The following is a 20,795-nucleotide window of genomic DNA, read 5'->3' on the forward strand; positions in this document are numbered from 1 at the left end:
CTCAAAATTCATATAGTCGAGAAGATATGATCGAATTACTGAAAACTCTAAGCTTTTGAATGACGACTGCAGTATAGTAAGGATCAGGAAATTTACTGTTTTCCTCACTGTAGTGCGATGTTGGAGTTGGTATATATAATTAGCATGGGGTGGTGGGCATACAGGAGGCTTGCCCCCCTGTAAAACCATAAAAAATAATGCTCATGTTTCCAGAAAATCATATTGTCTCGCCTATATGAATTTTGAGTTTCTGAAAACTCACTCAACTGACATAGATCCATATAGAGAGAGAGAGAGAAAGAGAGGTATATACACACACACACACACATACAGATCAACTGAATATAACCGAAAGACCCAAAGGTTGATTTTCATAATGTCCACAAAATGTTGACAACTAAAAAAGTCAACATTACTATGCATGCATCAAGCAATAACCTAGGCACATGCAAAATTAAAACAAAAAAAGACAAAAACATATTTTGCAGGGGGTAAGTCTCCCTTAGACCCCCACAACCCCTCCCCCCACTAATTATCAGGGAAAGAGCACATTCCCTAGTTTTGAGAATTGTGCAGTCTCACACCCCTTTCAACCATCTGCTTAGCTGACCAAATAGCTAACATGTATACACACACACACACAGACACACACACACACACACATATATATATATATATGTGTGTGTGTGTGTGTGTGTATATATATATATATATATATATATATATATATATATATATATATATATGTGTGTGCGTGTGTCTGTATGTGCATATATTCCTCTAAGATGAATGTATGGTAGACAGCGGTTTTGTCAAGTCCATTTGGTCAACATCGTCAGTGTAAGATAGCAAGGGTTGGATTTTATACATATATCGTGTGTATATATATATATATATATATATATATATATATATGCGCACACACAAGACATTCTACACTAATGTGCAATCTCATAGTTATATATAAGTTGTAGGGGGTGTGGATGGTGCAGCCTCCAATGTGGGAGTGAAGGGGGGCTTACACCTCAGCAAAAATAATTTTTTATTACTTGTATACTCCACGTAAACATTTTGGAGTGTGTGTGTGAGTGTGTGTGTGTGTGTGTGTGTGTGTGTGTGTGTGTTCTTTTTTAGACTTTTGCTAATCTGTTTGCTGATCAGTTCATCTTACACATACACACGCACATTATGTGTGTATATATATATATATATATATATATATATATATATATATATATATATAAAGGGCTGATTGCTGTTTTCTGTGATATGCAATATTCTTTATACCCTGTTATTGTAGGTCATGAATGAAAACACCTTTGTGGTCCTGTCCACCTAACTGCTTAAAATAGTGTGTGTGTGTGTGTGTGTGTGTGTGTATGCACTCACGCACCTTACATATACATACGGAGAAAGAAAAAGGAAAATAATGTGTTCCATGAAAAGCAAAGAAAGAAAATTACATGAACAGTGGCAACTAACCATCAGCCACTATTGTAGTACTTGCTAATTTGTCAAATTCCAAAAGGTTAGCTCACTCATAACAAAACTTAGGTATAAGGTCAAAAAGTAAAGGAAAATAACACCAAAAACTGCCCACAATGAATAAATCTGTATGAGAGATGAAAGACAACCACATTCTGTTCCCCATATGTAAATCACGATTAAGAAAAAAAAAACATTAAAAAAGCAGTACTACTATACGTTTAACCAAGTCACCGACAAGAAAACCTGAAATAATGTTATTTAACAAAAACTCTAACTATGCCAGCTTAACTCTGATATTTTCACTGTGCACTTTCTTAGCTTGTGCCTACTATTTCACACGTGGGTAGATAACATTAAATTGTCACCACTAACTGTTGAATTTGTAGTACTAGTGACCCTGTCATTATGATCCATTTTACATGGCAGTTCATTCAAATATGTAACAGTACATCCACTCAAAGCATAGTATACTGCACAAAGTAATAACAGGTAATGCGATAAGGTACCAATAGAAACCAATCCCCTACAGTAGCGACTTAATCATCAGCCTATTATCATGTAAAAATAAAATAAAACAAACAAAAACTCTGTCTTTGATGCCTGGGCACAGACTGCACACCAGATAATCCACCAATCAAATACTGCAGTGACCTGAGACTACAAAAGGCACGGCTAAATCCTTAGTGTAATCTGTCATCACTTGGCTAGCTTCTTTATTCACTGAATGTTGACTGAAGCAATAAACCTGCAGGCACTTCATAGTTCCAGATTTGCATGCGTCTTTTGTTTATATAAACTTACCGACATGGCAGCATGGTCATTGTTGTTATTCTGAGAAGGAAACCAGCAAGGAAATCAAAACAAAAATCAAAATGTAAACAAGGAAGTATCTACTGGAAAAAGGCTATATATAAAGACAAAGGAGCAATAGCTTCTATTTTTGCTACATAAAAATCTAATGTTCATTGTAAAAATCAGCATTTGGGAACTTCTTAAAGTATTTTAAGAACTAACTACATTTTAAACATTTTAATTCAATTAGAGAGTGCGTAACATATGGGACATATAGCAGAAAAGCATTAAGGAAGCATACTTGCAACGTTATACTCTTCCAGAACTTGCGGAATGCATACATTTTAAGAATTATGTCTCTGAATTAAATGACAAGGATTAGAGTCTGCCATTGTTCTGCCTCTATGGCTAAGCAGTTAAAATCTGGAAGTAGCATCAAAAGAATAATGGAATAAAAATAACTGTTTTCTTCCTTGCATGATGGTTTTAAGTGGATTAAATACCACCTATGCAGTTAATTAAAATTCTCTGATGGCTACTTTGTCATGCTGTTTCCTCTGATTAATCCAATCAGACTTCTGACAAGTAGTTTTTAAGCAAATGCAGCATTTTAAATTTATCAGAAAATGATTAATGCAAATGAAGAGAAACAAGTTAATTATATGAACAGACAGCAATGATAATGTACATCACTGGGAAGTATACACTAAGTCTACCATATACATTTCTAGGGAAGGACTAAAAGGGAACTCATGAAGAGAACTCCTGATATACTCACAGGCAAATGGGTAAAAACTTGAAATGTGCTCCTGAGGAAATTTATCAAATCCATTAGGTAACCACTAGCTCGACCATCAGGCTCAGACATGGTCCAGTCATAGTCCGCTAACTGAATGAACTCATCAATCTTTTGGTTAAGCTTAGTGTAGATCTCTCCTTCTGCTCCATGCCTTGCATCCTAAAACAAATAATCACATCAAGAGGTAAAACATGACTTATAGAACAAAAGTAGAAAAAACAAGAAAAATTAACCATTCGTTGAGCTGCTTATTTTGTGCACTATAGTTCTTCCTCATTTACTACAGCTAAGCAGAATGCAAACTCAGGAAAGCTAACTCTTTAAAATCAAGCTAAATGAGAACAAAATTTCACTAACAAAATGGTGAAGAATGCTACTTTACAGTGAACGTCAACAAATATATTCTAAAATACACCATACAACAAAAAGTAATTCAGAAGAAAAATAACCAACTTTTGAGAATATCCATAATCTGCAGTGATAATGCTGATTTTGAAAAGGAGTTATTTAAATCAGCTAATATGTTTAAACAGAGGAAGTATAACATAGATGTTATAGAGAAAAGTATGGAGAGAGAAAAGATATATATAGTAAAGATAATAATAAAACAGTACATAGACATCCAAAACCATATTTAAAGACATACAAGAATGTAAATAGTTTTTTCATAGTATTAACATATAATTTGTTGAGTGAGAAAGTTAAACAAGTTATAAAACATTATTGGCAATTCCTAAGTAAGTTTTCAGAGTTGAAAGGTTTAGTGGAACATAATTTGGTCTTTTCTTATAAAAGAGGGTCAAGTAAAAAAGATAGGCTAGTGCATACAAAATTTAAGAGAACACAAATTAGGTTACTGCAACAGATGCAGTTTTAAGGCACTGCACCCTGTGGAAGATGTTTAGGTTGCAGACATATTGTACAGACTTTTTCTAGTATTAATAACATCAAATTTGAAGCTGCTGCAACATTTAATTTTTTAACAGAAAGTGTATTTTATGCTATAAAATGTGGTTGTAATAAATTTTATATACAGCAAACAAAGAGAATGTTTAAGATGAGGTTACTGGAACATTTAAGGGACATTAGATTAAATAAAGAAGAAAGTAACTTAGCTCAGCATTTTAAATTATATCATAACAGTGTTCCTAAAGACTTAACAGCTACAGTGTTGCAACAAATACAGGTAGAAAATGAGGATTATAAGAGAAATATGTTATTGTATAAGGAGACTGTAAGTTTGAGACTTTGATCCCATTTGGTTTAAATGTAGATTGTTGTTGGAAATATGTTGTATAGCTTTAAAAGCATGTTTTTAAGTTATGTTTGTCAAATATGCACTTAATTAATTAATTGTATAATTATATAATTGATGAATTGTTTTATTGGATATTATGGGTATATAAAAAGTGTAGTAGTATTATTTGGAATTCACTCCTTGAAGGCTGAACATTAGCCGAGGAGCTAGAGTGTTTTGTAATAAAACAAGGGGATTTATTCGACTACAAGTTATTATATTCTAAAATACATTTATTTCAGTAATTACTGACCTTGTTTACTGTAAACAAGATTAGCTTTTATCTCATTTTTGTAATCTGTTTCTCATCTTTCTCCTTTTAGGTAGATAACCTTCTAAGTTTAGTTGAAATAAAAAAATAAGCTGCATACTTAACAGAAGCATTGGCCTTTTAATTCTCTTACAAAGTGGGTCAATGGTACCATGATCATACTGAAACAAATATTGCCCGGATAATAAATCATGGTGCCTGGATGCAGGATATGCACACCCCTTGTATTTATGTATGCATACATGTCTGTTCACTGGGGGTAGAGCAACAACCAGACAAGACCAATTGCGGGCACAATCAAGATGACTAATGTCAGTTGTTTACAATACCCAGCAACCATGCTAAATGTAATAGCAGGGTACCCACAGTTACAACAGGATGTCAAAGGTAGCTAAGCGAGCAGGTTATCAGAACAGAATCTCTTTCTATCAAGAAATGGAACTTCAGGTATGTCACTGTTAGAGCAGGCTGTTGTCATAAAATGGAGGGATGTTCTGTTGTTCTCCATCATTCTTCTGCTGTGCATCTAACAAGAACTCTAATAATGAAGAATAAACATACAATCAAAAACTTGAACTTACAATCAGCCCATTCATCCTGCATTCTCACAAGCATGATGCTTGGTCAGTGTAAATGTTGCTTTCTGAGATGGTTTCAAAAGGATGTGATGTGAGATGCTGAAATCAAAGATTTTCAAACACGGGCATACAACAGCACAATTTCATATCCCAGAACTTCAACGGCAAACTTCATCAAACCTGTGCATACTGCAAGCACACTATTTAAAGTGCAGTTTTGTCTTTTATGTCTTTTTATGTTGGGGGCTTTTACCCCTCCCCTCCCAACTACATCCTCTGTTACATACTTACTCTGACATCACTTCTGCCTTAGAGCAATGACAAGGCAGCACTCAGAGCTAACTCACTGACTCCTGCAAGCTATAACTTTCACACTACAGTGCAAAAGTAAACAGATTCCAAAAGTCATGACTTCAGTCAGTTGTGTTTGCAAAGCTGAAATCAAGTAATGGTAGTTCATCCATTCAGACTTCATTTCCAGTGATTCCTCTCACAGCAGTACAGTACCATGGCAGGTATCCAAAATAAACAACAGATATGCTCTCACCATATTAATTGATCTGTCAGAGAAACCTCTGCAGTGCATACCTGGTTAGGATTTCCTCTTCTAAAATCCCCAGTTTGCCAATTTTTTTTTCTTTCAGCCTAAAGTTGGTGAGGTGGGGTGCCTCTTCTCAGCACGTGTCGAGCTATCATGTGCTGGGCTAGGAGATCATATTAAACTTCATGTTACTCAGTCTGATATACACACACATACACACTTGAATATACATTTTCTTGAATTAAAAGAAGTTCTATCCAAAACTGCTTGACTGAGGGTCTGTCCCAACTACTGGAGATGTTGAGAGGTTAATCACCTAGTGCAGAATGGTCATTCACAGGTCACAAATATGTCATCTATACATCTGCAATAGCTAATATTGGGAAGTATCCTCAAAAGTATAACCAAACCTCCTAAAAATTCACAATAAAAATTCAAAACGAGAAACTTCAGACCACCAAATCTTGTAATATTAAAGTGTCAAAGAAAGTCAAAAGCCTGCAATTATGGTCCATGCAGTACTGCAGAGGTGATGATCCACCAAACATGTTCAAAGGGAGCATTGTCTGGCATCGCAAGCATGACATTCAAGTCCTAAAGAAAAGGCCAGTTCTTCAAAGGCATGTAAAACTGCAGAACTCCTTGGTGGAACTGCTTAATTAATGCTGGGACACAGATCTGACCTTCATTAGGTCAGGAAAGGCAAAAATATCAAGAGATATCCCAGCTGACTTTGGAATAAATAATACGCAAATCAGACAGCCATTTCAGATAAGTTAGAATTATGAGCAAACTGCCAAACTGAGGCAAAGGTACCAATCTACTAAAAGGGAAAATCTATTCCACTTGTTAAAACACCTTTGGTACGTGAAGGTCTTTTTGGCAGCTTCAATTACCTATGGCATTTCTGCTGGAAAATCTGGTGGCAGCAACGGATCTCAACCACAAGCCAAGATCTGAAAGATGACAGCTATTTACATTAATAACTGCAAACCATCTTAAATACAATCTGCTATAAAATACCAGCTCAAGTCCTACATGATTGGGAATACAACTATAAGTGATGCTAAAATCTCTCTAATTAATGTCTTTCTGTCTGTTCTAGAATATTCAATGCTTCAGTGTACTGCGGGGTATCCAAATCCAGTGTCTCAGATGAGGTTAGCTATGAGCCTACTACTCTAAAACCTTTAATCAAATGCTGTGCCATCTGCTCATTTGCCTACTAAATTTAAACATTATGATACAAGTCTTCTCCCTGACTTCCAATTATCGAGTATTCCACAAGCATCTCCCATTAACTCTGAAGCTGCTGGTCTTAGCACTGCTTTCATTTCTAGGAATCCTAACCACAAATATGTTGGTTTTTTTTCTATTAAAACAATGCAATATTAATGTGACACCCACAGATACTGCTGGATGAGTAATATTTATGATCTTAATCATCATTATGAGGTCTCCTTTTACAGGCTTATAGTTAAAAGCAAAGTCTTAATGTTTGAAGTCTTTTGGGCATTCTTTATGTTCCCTAGGCCCACTACTTCTGTATTCTTATTCTTTCTGTTTAACCTGACCTAGGGAGTTAACTGCATGCTAAACTGCAATACTCAATGACTGGCCTTATGTAGGCCTTGTACAATGGGATCATAACTTCCTTCTTCCTACTTGGGACAGTTCTGTGTAATTCATGATACTATATATTCTTCCGAATATCCCCTTAGTTGGGTACATAACGTTTTGGCCCCGCCAATTTTCCCCCGGACGATTCGCCCCCGACCTATTCGACCCCGGACAGTTGGACCCAAACAAAACATTACAAAAAAATCTAAAAAGAAACAGAGATGTACTACATAAAGAAAAAAAACAATAAATGGAAACAAGGGACTAGTTCGTAGTTTCCGTTCAACTTTCTCATGCAGTAAAGACAAATACAGTAGATAAAGAAGCAATGAATGGAAAGTACAGACTATAAAAATAATAATAATAATGGCATTTGGATTACAAAGGTTGCTATAGTTCGCAGTTTCTGTTGAATGTTCTACTCCAGTAAACACAGATATAGTACATAAAGAAAAAAAATTAATGGAAACTACAAACTATAGAACTAATAATTACAGCTCATTCAGTTCAAGAAGTTGCTGTACCACCCTTCATGCAAACCTCTAATGGACCATCATACTTTTAAACTGTTTGCATGCCATCTCCAGTTCTTAATGTAGGTAGCAACCATTTGTACTTAAAGAAAAGTCATCAGTATTCTCAGATCGTCATGGAATTTGTTCACCAGGAAAACCTGCAAGGAAAATTAAATGCATTTCACTGTATGGGCACGGAACAGAACCTACACCAAAAGTTAACTCTTCTATTGACTGTGTTGGAGCATCATATGCTTGTTTGACAAAGGACTCAGAAGGTTGGAAGGGTGGCCTAATGGTTAAGGTGTTTGCCTTACAAACACAAGGTGTGGGGTTCGAGTCTCACAATGGATAATTGGCTAGGCTTAAAATGGCTCGCAAGGGCAGTTAGCGTAGTACTAATCTATGAACCTATAATCTATGACTCTAATACTCTAACAGGATACATGAAACAGCCATATTAGAACTTGTCAGGAATTCAGTCAAGATTTATCGCTTCCCTAAATGTTAGCAAAGTGTTCATCAAGGGTACATGATTGTTTTGAACCCACCAATTCGCCCCCGGATGACTCGATAAAAATGTTTTAATATGACTGATATGACGGGTACATCTCAAAAAAATGTGTTTAATTTAAAAAAAAAGAACATGTTAAAACGTAACACTAATTATAATATATTAAAACATAACACTAGTTATTAAATGTTAAAAGTTTGTGTGTTATATTTATACTAACCAATGTAATGATTAAATGAAAAAATATATATATATATTTACAATGAAAAATCAACAGTGTATTTATTGAATAATTGATTAAATAATAACATAATGATAAAGTACTTACAAGAATATATTTGAGGTCAAACAGTCTGGGGACGAACTGTCCACTAAAAATCACATATACAATACATATAAATTTATACACACAATTGTATAGAAATGCACTGGGTTTGAACCATCCGGGGTTGAACTGTCCGCCGTCATATAGTCCTGCTTCCCCTTAGTTCAGTGGTCATATTTCAGTGCACTATTTACAAAGCCTACATTTTTTCCTTTAACTTTTACAGCCTTCCTTTTTCACAGCAATCAATTACCCATTGCATAGTAGTAGTGCTGATTCCTGTTCATATACATGTGCAAATGGTCATAATTTACATGTTTCTGTAAATATATCAGGAGCCAAAAATGGAAAGAAATTTTATTCTGCTTGCCATTTTTTATTTTATAACATAGATGGAAATGCCTGAACTCCTATGAAAGCTCACAACAGGATGAACAAAAATAATGCTAAGACTGTGTGTGTAGCTTACACAGTCATTCACAAAACATTACAAAAATGAACATTAGGACCTGTATTCAGAGACAGCACAGCACACAACACCCCACAAAAAAGAACCAATAATGGAAGCGCAAAGGGAAGGGGTCTTCAGAGGCAAAGGTAACACAGGCACAGTAGGATAAGAGTATTATGGTATACAGCATATGCAAATGACCACATAATGAAATTTATAGAAATACAATTAGTTCAGGTCAGGTGATGCTATTCTAATAACAAATAGATAATACTAACTATGTAATACAAATTATGTAATTAAAACATGAAAATAAAAATAATAATAATGTTATTTATGATTGGAGAGAGAGATTGGAGTGTTAAATAAAATGCAAATATAGTTGAAAGATGAAAGTGGGTTAGTCTGGATTGGTACAAGAGCAGAGCCAGAAGTTATTCAGATGTGAAAGAAGTTGCTTCTTAAAGAAAGGAAAAGTGGCTAGAGAGGAGATATGTAAGGGAAGGTTATTCCATATTTTGCCAACTGAGTTGGAGAAAAGGCAGTTCCCTGCAGAGTTTGAAATGGAAATAAGATTTCTACAGCAAATGAAGCACACTGTGTATGCAAAACATGACATCAAATATAATAGAGAGATTCAGAGATGTACAAAACAGGCACTCTGTGTCACAGTACAGAACTACTCGAAGAAAAGGATTCAATATGTACAAGCAATTGACACTGTTTGAGGTTGCATCAAGCACATGGCAGTATGTGTTTAGGGAATCTCAGAGCCACTACCTACTATGTTGTGTGGCATGGCTGTATGTGCCAATACAGATATCATCACAAAGCAACTTACGTACCAGTACCTGACTAACCAGCAAATCATGGACTGCTCCAGTGGAGATGTGGAAACCATACAACAGCTTGTCAAATTGTGTCTCCCACAAGCAGAACTGGGGGGTGGGGGTGATACTGTGTACAGTATTAGCCATCCTAATAACAGTAACCTACAGGGCACATATTAGGAAAACTGCATGCATCAGCCTCTGGTATCTTATACCAGTTCATCCACATTATGCTGCAGCGTGCAGAAGAACATGTATTGTTACCAAGGACTGCAGAGAAAAGCAACAGTGTGCAATTGTTTTGCAGCATAGCCTGTTTCCTTGAGGTCCTGACAGCCATTGACTGCACTTATCTGTTAGTTGGTGTGCAATGCCCAACGCATATTTTATAATGTTTCTGTGAGCCACCAAGACAGTTCTCGTGAGTCATATGGTAAGGGGAGGGCTTTTCATAGGATCATCCAGTTGGTAGATGCACATATAGATGGGTACAGAGACCAGTATATACACTTACTTTGTATGCGGGTAGCAGGCCACTTATAATTGAGTCACTGTTGCATGTTGCAGGTGATGCCAGACATGTACACAGCAATAGATGATGACCCCATAAACAACTCCAGTCCATGATGAAGATGTAATACAACACTTTCTATGCAAAAACAAGGAACATGCTTCTGGTTAACTGAAAGGATGTTTCCCCTGTCTTGATGCAACCAGTGGGACAATGCTGCAGGCAATGGAGATCTGCAGACAGATCTTTACTGTGTGTGCCAGCTTGCATAACTCATCACTGTGGAAACAGTTATAAAAGCAGCACTGCAGACTGTGTTGTGTGTGTGTGTGTGTGTGTGTGTGTGTCTATGGGGTGGAGTTGAACAGGCACAAGCAGTAGCACATGCAAGGCACAGGTTGGCACAATACATTGTGGCACTGGCAAACAGGCTGTGTCCGGTCCATAAATGTTGGCTAAGATACAGACAATGCAGAATAAATGTGCAATACAACACCCATACTATGTAAGACCGTGCATGGACTGGCCACACTGTGCATCAAACATACCATATACTCTCACAGGTAAGGGGATAGGCAGAACACATTCAACATCACTTGCATAGGTGACAGGAACACAGTGATAGGTGACAGCAACACTATCATTTCGGTCAAGGTCATGAGAGGTGGATGTGATGGGTAGGCACACATACATGCACGTGTGCGCACACACACACACCCACACACATGTAGCAGGTTGTGAGAAGTCAAGGATCACATCCTCAATTGGCAATGTAGGGATGTTGTGTTGCGCACATTGACAATGTGCAATGTGGTGGTCAGTTGTTTTGGGACTCGAAACTGCGGAAGCATACCCTACAACCTGACAGTGTATCCCATGTTGGGAGCCAGGAAATGGATGGCATCTACAAACCAGATGACAGCCATGAGAGTAAAATGGTGTTCCATAGGGGATATCAAAGGTGTAGAAGTACATGAGTGAGTGTGTGTGGCCTGGTAAAGGGTCCAAGGTCTGCAGACTGATGAGCATTCCCGACCAGGAATATGAGGCTGGCCATGACACATAGCAATGGGATCTGTAGCCTGAGCTGACGCCGATGTCTTCTCAGGAACAGCCCGCTTCTTCTGGATATGCTTGGCCTGCAACTGGCTACATCTCCATCCAGACCCTCCTTTGTCCTTGTACAGCATGGTCTGCACAGGCAACTTGGAGGGCAGCTGCCATGTGTCTTATGTAATCATTAATGGAGGCAATGTCACCTTCCTCTGACCAGAGCAGCACTGTATGTGCCTTGTCTTTACACTTCATGTCATGGAGTCATTCAGTATATTCTCCATCTCTACAATGCTGTGGGTAGCAGTTCCCTATGCGTGGTTCATTTACTTGCAAATTTGCTGATTTATGCTGATCAGAACCTTGTCTGAAACAGGCCAGGAATCATGGCAATGCTGCAAATCACCAAGTGTCTCCCATGTACTCTGTAGCTGCATACCACAGGCAGTGCAGCTCTCAAATACTGTGTAGCCAGGGTGAGGCTCACAGTTGCAGGACGACTGCCATTCACTAGTAAGGCTGGAGCTTCAACCTGTCCTTCCACAAAGGCCTTGTATGTGGTAGATGCATTTGATCCCTCTCTTTATTAGTACTACTGTTAATATCACTGTATCATCAGAAAGTGCCATGTGCATGCTGCCTTCAATGTCAGCCACAGGTCACCTGTTATTATCAGGCATGTGCTGTCCTGTTGTGCTGGATCCGCCCACTAGTAGAACCTATGAAAGTCAGCATCATCAACAACCCCCTTTTTCCAATTTTCTGCGTTGGGTTAGGGTGTCATGTTAACTGTCGCCATCTCTCTCTTGATTCAATGCTACACTCCTGGCTTCTTCAACACTCATGCTTGATTGCCGCAGATCTTCTCTCACATAATCCATCCACCTCATTGCTAAAATAACCTTGATTCCTCTTACCGTCTTCCTGTCTGTCCTAAATCATCTTCACCAGAGTGTCTTCTGCTTTTCTGATGAACCACCATAATCAGTCCTCTTTGATCTTTTCTGCAATTGGAACTACTTTGGCATCTGCTCTTATGTCCTCATTTCTTTGTCTGTTCTATAGTGTGCATCCTACCACCCTTTTCAGGTACTTTATTTCCATCACCTGTAGCTTTCTCATTTGCTCTGCCTTTAATGCCCATGTTTCTGTACCATACAGTAGTACTGGTCACACCACTGTTTTGTACACCTTACTTTTCAGCTTCTTTGGCATTCTTCTGATATATACTACACCTGACACTATACCAGTTGGTTGTAGCCCCTCTGATTCTAAGCTTTGACCTCTTCATTCAGACTTTTCTTCTCAGCCACTCCTCCCAGATATTTGAAGCTATTAACCTGTTCCACTATCATCCCTTCCAACTCAATTCTCAGTTTTTTCTGATTTCCCCAATTTACTGCCATCACCATGATCTAATATGTACTTAGTTTCATCCAACGTCCGTTCCTTCAGTTTTGCATTCCATTCCCCTATCCTTCACTGAATCTGCCTGTAATGCCACATGATCTGCATACATCAATTTTGCTGATCTGTCCCCTCCAACCTGTTTGCTAATGTAGCTCATCACTAGTATGAACAGCAGTGGTCTCAGAGCTGAACCCTGGTCCACACCTATTCCCACTGGGAACCCCTCTGTGAGACTGAACACTGTTCATACTTGTCATTGGGAACCTGTACATAACCTGCACTAATTCTGTTTCTGGGACTTCAAACCACTGCAGTACTGCCCAAATCAGCTTTCTTGGCACCCTGTCATATCCCTTCTTCAAATCTAGGAATGCCCATTTGGACTCTTTCTTCATCTCTAGCTACTTCTCAACTATTTGTCTTACTGCAAACATCAGGTCAATTGTGCTGCATCTTGATCTGAATATGAACTGCTCATCTCCCATTTTACTTTCTACTTCTCTGTGTATCCATTTATTAATCACCCTCTCCAGAACGTTCATGCAATGTGACAAGAGTTTGATACTCCTGTACTGCTCACAGTTGTGAATGTCTCCTTTTTTCTTGCACACTGGCATTAGTATGCTTATTCTCCAGACATCTGGGATACTCCTTCCTCTCCATACTGCTATGAGTACCCCCAAGAGCCATTTCTCCCCTGTCTTACCCAGTACCATTATCATATCTGCTGTGACCTCATCTGTGCCTGCTACTTTCTCTGACTTCATTTTCTTTAGTGCTATTCTGACTTTTCCTGGGTTTGAGCTCTTCCTTTTCTCTCATAGGCTGTGTCTGAGGCAGTACAACATCTGTGAGGTGTTCTCTATTCAGAAGCTGCTGGAAGTACTCTTTCCATCTGATTTGATGTCCTGTGGACTAGTGAGCAGGTTGTTGCTGGGATCTCTTATAAAGGGTGTCTGACTATGTTCCCTATCTTTCTGTCTTGCCTTGCAACCTAATATAGACTCTGTGTCAGCCACTGAGACACTTTCCAGAAGCTAGTACAGTGCCTCTGATTTTCTTGTTCTTTGCTGTTGCAACGCCTTTCTTAGATTCTTTGTTAGCCACCGAGTATTCCTCCTAGCCTGGTCCATCTTTTCTATCACCCCCTTCTTCCTGCAATCCGTTTTTTCTTTTGATGACTTCCTGGATTTATGCATTCCACCACCACCTTTCCTTATGTACCTTATATCCATACCTTGCTGGGCCACACATCTGTTCTGTAGTCCTCGAACATGCTGTTTTGAGGCGCTGACATCCTTCTTCAACTCCACCTATTTCCTCCTCTTCTTGGGATGCTAGAATCCTGAGTAACTCCTTGAACTTCCAGGTCTTCAAACTGGTCTCTGTTGACCTTAGAGCCTTCTCTAACCTTTGCTTGCAGCTGATTAGGGCAACCAGTGGTTTATGCTATGGGCTGACTGTTTCAATGAGGATGACTTTGCAATCACTGATTCTACCCCAGTGATCATTCCTTACTAGGAGGAAGTGTACCTGAGGTGCATGTTGGCCACTCTTGTATGTGATCTTGTGACTCTCTCTCTTTCTGAACCATGTGTTAGATACTATCAAGCCATTTACCAGACAGAAATTTAGAATGGCATTACCTTCTTTATTCCTGCTGCCCCACCCATGTGGATCCAGGCAGTCTTCTTAGCCTGTTCCGTTTATCCTAATATGTGCATTCAATTCACCCATTAGCAACACCAATTCATGTTGTCCTACTTTATCTAGTAGGTCCTGCAACTGCTATATGAATGCACTCTTTTCCTCGCTATCACAACCCTGCTGAGTGGCATACGCTGAGATTATGAATACTGCCCTATCATTACACTAGAGTCTGATTTCCACAAGTCTGTCAGTAATTCTGATATCTCTCATTCCCTTCTGAAGCCTCTCTCTCACCACAATTCCCACACCATTTCTAGCCTGTCCTCCTCCTGAGTAGTAGACTCTGGATCTCAAACCAAGTGCCTTTGCTGCACTGCCCAACCATCTTGTGTCTTGGCTCCATAGGACTGTCCAGCTTCCTCTATACCATCATGTCATCCACTTCCAAGCTGCGTCCTGTCATTAAATCTAAATTGAGTGTAGCAACTCTTATTTCATGTCTGGCAGGTTGATTGGTTTTACATCCAGCTTTTGGTCAACAGAGCAATCGCACATAACTCAGGCTGGGCAACTGGACACCAGCTGGCCAGTGAACCCATGAAAGTATAAAGACAAAATACTTGAGGCAGCATGCATATATGTATCTGTACACTCCCTCCACCTGTGGTAGGCATATTAGTAGATGACACAATATGTAAATAGCACACAGAAACAAACATACCTTGTAATGCAGAATGTTGCAGATGCAGCCTGAAGGTACGTGAAGGAGAGATGCGTAGAAGCATATGGTGAATAAGTCATGCCACACACACACACACACACACACACACACACACACACACAGTGAACTGTACATTACAGACATGTATTTGTATTACTAAAGCTGCTTATCCCCCACGGATAATCACATGATCATTTCCAGCCCAGCTGCCAATCCATGTCACCACTGTGTATGAGAGTCTGTTCCTTTCCTCCTTAGAGCAGACACCAGGGTACAACTTCATCACTGTGAGCCGTTTCTATGTTGGTGCTCCATCTCCTACAATGGACATCCTACATAATGTCCCATATCTTGCCCTTGGTATGCAATATATCAGTTACCCTTCAATGAACCTGTTGCTATGGCTGGGTCTACTTCCGTAGACCGAAATTCCATTTAATTAAATCTTACTTAACTGAGACCACAACACCGAAACCTTATTTTAACGTTCACATCAACTGAATTTTAATCCACGAAAGGAGGCAGTTGGACAACTTTGGGAAATTTGCCCTTTTTCCCATTATAGTGCAATCTCGGAGTTGGTATATTTAGTTAGGGGAGTGTGGGGAGAGAAGCTTCACACTTGGGTGGGTTTGACATGCCTCAGTGTGTTTGTTTTTTAATGCTGGCCAACTGCCTCCTTTCCCAGAATAAAATTCCGGTGATGCGAACGTTCGTTGATTTCAAAAATGTTTCTATCTTTTCCAGAATCCCATACTAATCTACACATTTATCATGCCTGATACTTTTCTGATGGTTCCCTATTGAAATGTTGAGTGCCAAAAAAACAGGGAAAAAAAGACCAAAAACACTTAAGAACAAATCTCAAAAATTGCTGTTCTCCTTAACACATTTTTGCAAGGGGGGAGGTAGTCACCCTTGCACCCCCTGAACTTATGTATACCAAGTCTGAGATCACCATACCTCAGAAGAAAGGGAATATTCTGAGAAATGGCATCCTGGACTTGGCATATGCAAGTCCATTCTTTAAGCCATTCAGTCTCTGCATTTTAGGAATTGCTATAATGGATCCCTACATTTCAAATGGTTACCTTTTCTGATATCACATTCCAACATCTTCCCTCCATCACACCTTCTTTTGTACTATACTACATTTCTTTTATTAAAAATCACAATTTATTTTCCTGTCTTCGAGTCCACATACAACATTTCCTACCACTTCTTTGTTAACTTCTTCAAATCTTTCTTGGAGAATTCCCATAGTAATTTTATATTCAACATTTCCCAATGCTGCTGGCCTCCCAAGTTTTTAAACAACTTTTGCTCTTCTTCTGTAACAGTTTTATAACACCTAAAATATACCTTCCTCTCATAGTCCTTAATTTAACTACTCATTAAGTATATTTCTTTTCCAGCTCCTCCAAGGCTTTACAAAAGCTACGACTGATACCATCCATCCTAGGCTACTTTTCTTTTACCTACTATCCTATTTAATTCATCCAATGTACTATCATTTTGTAATTTTTCTTTCACCCTTTCAGAAATTCTAACTTCCCACTTTGCTTCCTACACATTTAAGACAAATACCACTGTACAACTTAGATGATTTTACAGTTCTAACTAATGTTATACTTCCCATGCAATCATATTTTTCTTACACTTAAACATTTCTTAAAGAAAAGGTTGACTTCCTGCCTTTTATCCTGTACTAAGCATGTCTCTTTAAAGAATTTCTTACTACCATCTTATTTAACTCAAATATCTCTTTTTGTCTTTTTACACTGTACCGTATCCGTTGAACTCAAACTTCATTATATTTCGGACACATTTCTTAATATACTTTGTTTCTTCATGAATGTCACTCTCCTTCTTCAATATATATTTGTGTTTACTTTTATAATTTATCCACTATTCCATCCAATTTCAATAAAACTCCTTTTCCCCAGTATATTTAAATAATTGTTTTCTTTCCATTTCAAGGAAAAGCAGAGCCCCTTCATATTCTTAATACCCCTTCCTTCTTTCAATAATACGATTATCCCTAAAGATGGTCTTAAAAATTACTTCAACTCACAATTTCATTTAAACCCCTACTATTCAAAATGCAATCAATTTCACTTTTCAGATTTGTCTTTGATATGTACACATCTTTTCTTTCCTAACAGCCATGAAAAAAATCTATTATATCTTGACTACTTTTCACATCACACCTTGTTTCTTTCTCCTTCTTACATTACAGCTAAAATTCCGAACACTTACTATGTTTCTTTGCACCTATATAATTTTTATTTTCTCAACCATCATACAGCTCTCTTTTATGACAGTACTAACAAATTACAATTAAACACTAGTACATCAACTGTTACAGTCTACAACAATCGTCCTACCAGAAATAACTATTTTAATCTCTACACCTTTTGTTTGAAAAGACTATTATTGCTGCATTTCCAAAACAGGTTTAATTTCCCAAACCCCACAACTGTCCCTTAAACTGCTTTTTTATTCTGTTATTAATAACATCATACCCAACAAACATACGTCATCTTTCTTCACTGTTTTACACCTCTGTCATACAATCAAGCATGTTTCAACATCTCTATACTATCTGCATTGAATACAGAAACTAAGAAATTACTATTTTTCCTGTAGTATGCCTGTATTCCTAAAGTATTTGTTTCTCTTTTTGTATGTAGCTCGACTACCTACATAGATGATATTTTTTCCTCCTCACTTGTTCTTCTTTCTAGTATAGATTGAATATATTATCTTATTTAGCATTAGTACATTTCTTTTGACAGATTCTGTCTTCCACAAGTTCCTCATTTCTAGAATATTCATGTAAACCACCCTCCTGAAATTTAGCAACCTTTTCTATACCACTACTTTCATTTATATTACTTCTCCATTACTATTTTCCCTTCATTCCTCATCATGAACTTCTACTACTTGATATGTTTGCTCACTTTCACATTCAAACCATCAGTGATAACTTTTTTAAAATATCTACACAATTTCTAGCCACATGGCCAACATTGGTTACATCTTCTTTGAAATGTAATAATTAGATGTGCATGCTCACTGTTATAACACCACCTCTTGGCCTGACCAATGTAGCTCAACATACCCCTTACCCCTTCAATATTTATAAAAGAAGTCAAATTTACATCATTATTATCGTCACTTCCTTAAAGTCACCCACACTTCACATGCCTCATTCCATGAATTTCTTTTATCGTACTTTTTTGAATATGAATGTACACATTCCTTGTAAACATTGATTTTGTCTTTAGTTGCAATATCACACTTGAATTGAATAACAAGTCTCTTCTTTTGAATATTCACTCCCAATCATTCATATATAAGAATTTCTTTTTGCATCAATTTTAGTAAGAGAAGTTTGCATCAAATTGAGTCTCATATGTAGCATATAACCAAATCATTTACGCCCTAAATGCACTTGGAATGAATATTAATAGCTAAAATGCTCAAATTCCCTATTAAATTGTTCTAAATATAGCATCTAACTTACTTGTCCTTTTTGGATGATATCTGGACCATCAAGCACCTTCTCTCTGCCATTCTTTTCTGCAATCTCTCCACTGTAGCAGTTGCCATTGCTGAATAACTCTTCCTTGCTTCCATCAACTTGCATCACATCAGCAAGCTCCTGCATGCTTGGTATTGTACATCCCATCTCTGGTCAGCTTTCTTCACTCAGATGCATCAGTTCCCCCACCCCAGTTTCTTCTCTGTATCTCTTTATGTCCTTGGACAAAGACAGCAGTTTCATCACTTGGTTATTTTTTTTCCAAAATAGCAGTATCTAATCCATCATGAACAAGGTTAGTGACATGAATCTTTGCTCCCGAAGTACTTTCTGCATACTCATCACCAACAGCAAGTACTCCTTCATCCTTCAGCTCTGGCAGCAACATACTTTCCCCTCCATCTCTCAACAAGAAATTTTAATAGCTCCCCATACCAAAAAAATTCCATAGTCAGCATGAATACTAGCTTATTTTTCTCCTAAAGAGTGGCCACTGTTCTACTGGGCCTAACCCAGTCAACAAAATATATTTTAAACATAAGTCCTGCCTTGAAAGTTGTCCTCCTTAACTTTCAATAACTTTTCAAGCATACATTACTCTGTCACATCTTGTTCTTCCCTTTGAAAACTAATATCAAACCCAGAGTCCTTCTTACTCTACTTTTTCCTTCACCCTTATACCACAATCTTCACAAAACAAACTAACCCAATAATTTGGATGCCCTGTATGATTTGGAACTAGATGGTTGAGTCTGAGTGCTCTGTCTCCTACAGGGCAGCAAAAATCAGAGGAAAAAGTCAGTTTCCAGCAAATATTATATCCGGCATAAAATCAGCTAATGTGTGCAGTCCCGAACAACAAGAAATAAAAAACAAGGTGAAGTAAAAAAGGAAAAGAAAGAAATAGTAAATAATAATAATAAGTAAATACTAATTACCACATCGATGGGAGCCCAGTGAACACTGAAGGCATTATAAGAAATCTGGGACATGGGTTGACAGCAGCCTCTCCTCTGACCACCACATTGCCACTGTGGTCAGAAAGTCCTATGTGGCAGACCTCAATACCAAGGGTTTTGCACCCAGGAGGAAGGAGGTCATCATCTCTCTCTACACTTCCCTCATCAGGCAAGTCATCGAGTATAATGCCCCATTTGGCATGTACCTCACTAGACACATGTAAGAGTTGGAAAGGCCACAAAAGTACCTCACAAAGAGAATCCTAGTCCTTAAACACGTCCTACCTGGACAGACTCAAAAACATCCAGCGATTCTCTGCCTCATATCATCTACTAAGAGGCGATCTCTGCTTGACTTACAAAGCCATGTCTGACCCAGCTCTGTTAGAAATGCTACATCTAATGAAATCCAAATCCCTCCGCACCACATGCTCCACAGGCCTCAACCTCTTTACCACAATCAACAGAACATGCTGGAGGGACAGGTTCATAACCCAGAGAGACTGCCCATGCTCTGGAACAGAATTCCCATACATGTCAAGCAGAGCACCTCACTGGCCCTCTTCAAGAGAAATCTTGATGAGTGGATGGGAAATAAAAAGTTCACCCCAGGGATCACTTGCAGTGGCTCTACTTGATAGAGGCACTGGGAATGAATGTTGGGTGGCACGATGCCAGGGCACTTCTATGGGCTAGGCTTGTAAAGGCTCCATGGTTATTAGCCTAGTACACACCTATGAAACTATGAAACTATAAAGGAAAGAAAAGGAGGACAGGCAGAATTTCAGGACCACAGGCCAAGCTGCAAGGAAATGGCAAAGATGCAAGAAAGTATAAATAAAATGTATGAGGCAACAAAGACAAGGAGTGATTCTTTGAGGAAGTATATTAAGAAAAAAAAATAAGAGGCTCAAGAAATTGAC

The 20,795-nt window shown here is 38.2% G+C and overlaps 1 protein-coding gene across 2 annotated transcripts in view; it reads right to left on the reverse strand.

Annotated features, from left to right (window-relative positions):
* EXOC6 (exocyst complex component 6) overlaps positions 1–20,795 on the reverse strand; it is a 1,799,203-nt gene that overhangs the window by 535,482 nt on the left and 1,242,926 nt on the right. Inside the window, exons 18-19 of one of the 2 annotated variants that reach the window (XM_044056688.1) lie at positions 3,059–3,238; positions 2,290–2,319 (exon numbers count right to left, since the gene is read on the reverse strand). In XM_044056688.1, coding sequence (XP_043912623.1) covers positions 2,290–2,319; positions 3,059–3,238 — 210 coding nt within the window. The remainder of the gene's footprint in view (positions 1–2,289; positions 2,320–3,058; positions 3,239–20,795) is intronic. The other variant, XM_044056689.1, reaches the window with a different exon arrangement.

This window comes from Protopterus annectens, chromosome 14.part0, assembly GCF_019279795.1.
Source record: "Protopterus annectens isolate FY-2018-M chromosome 14.part0, PAN1.0, whole genome shotgun sequence".
Lineage (NCBI taxonomy): Eukaryota > Metazoa > Chordata > Ceratodontiformes > Protopteridae > Protopterus > Protopterus annectens.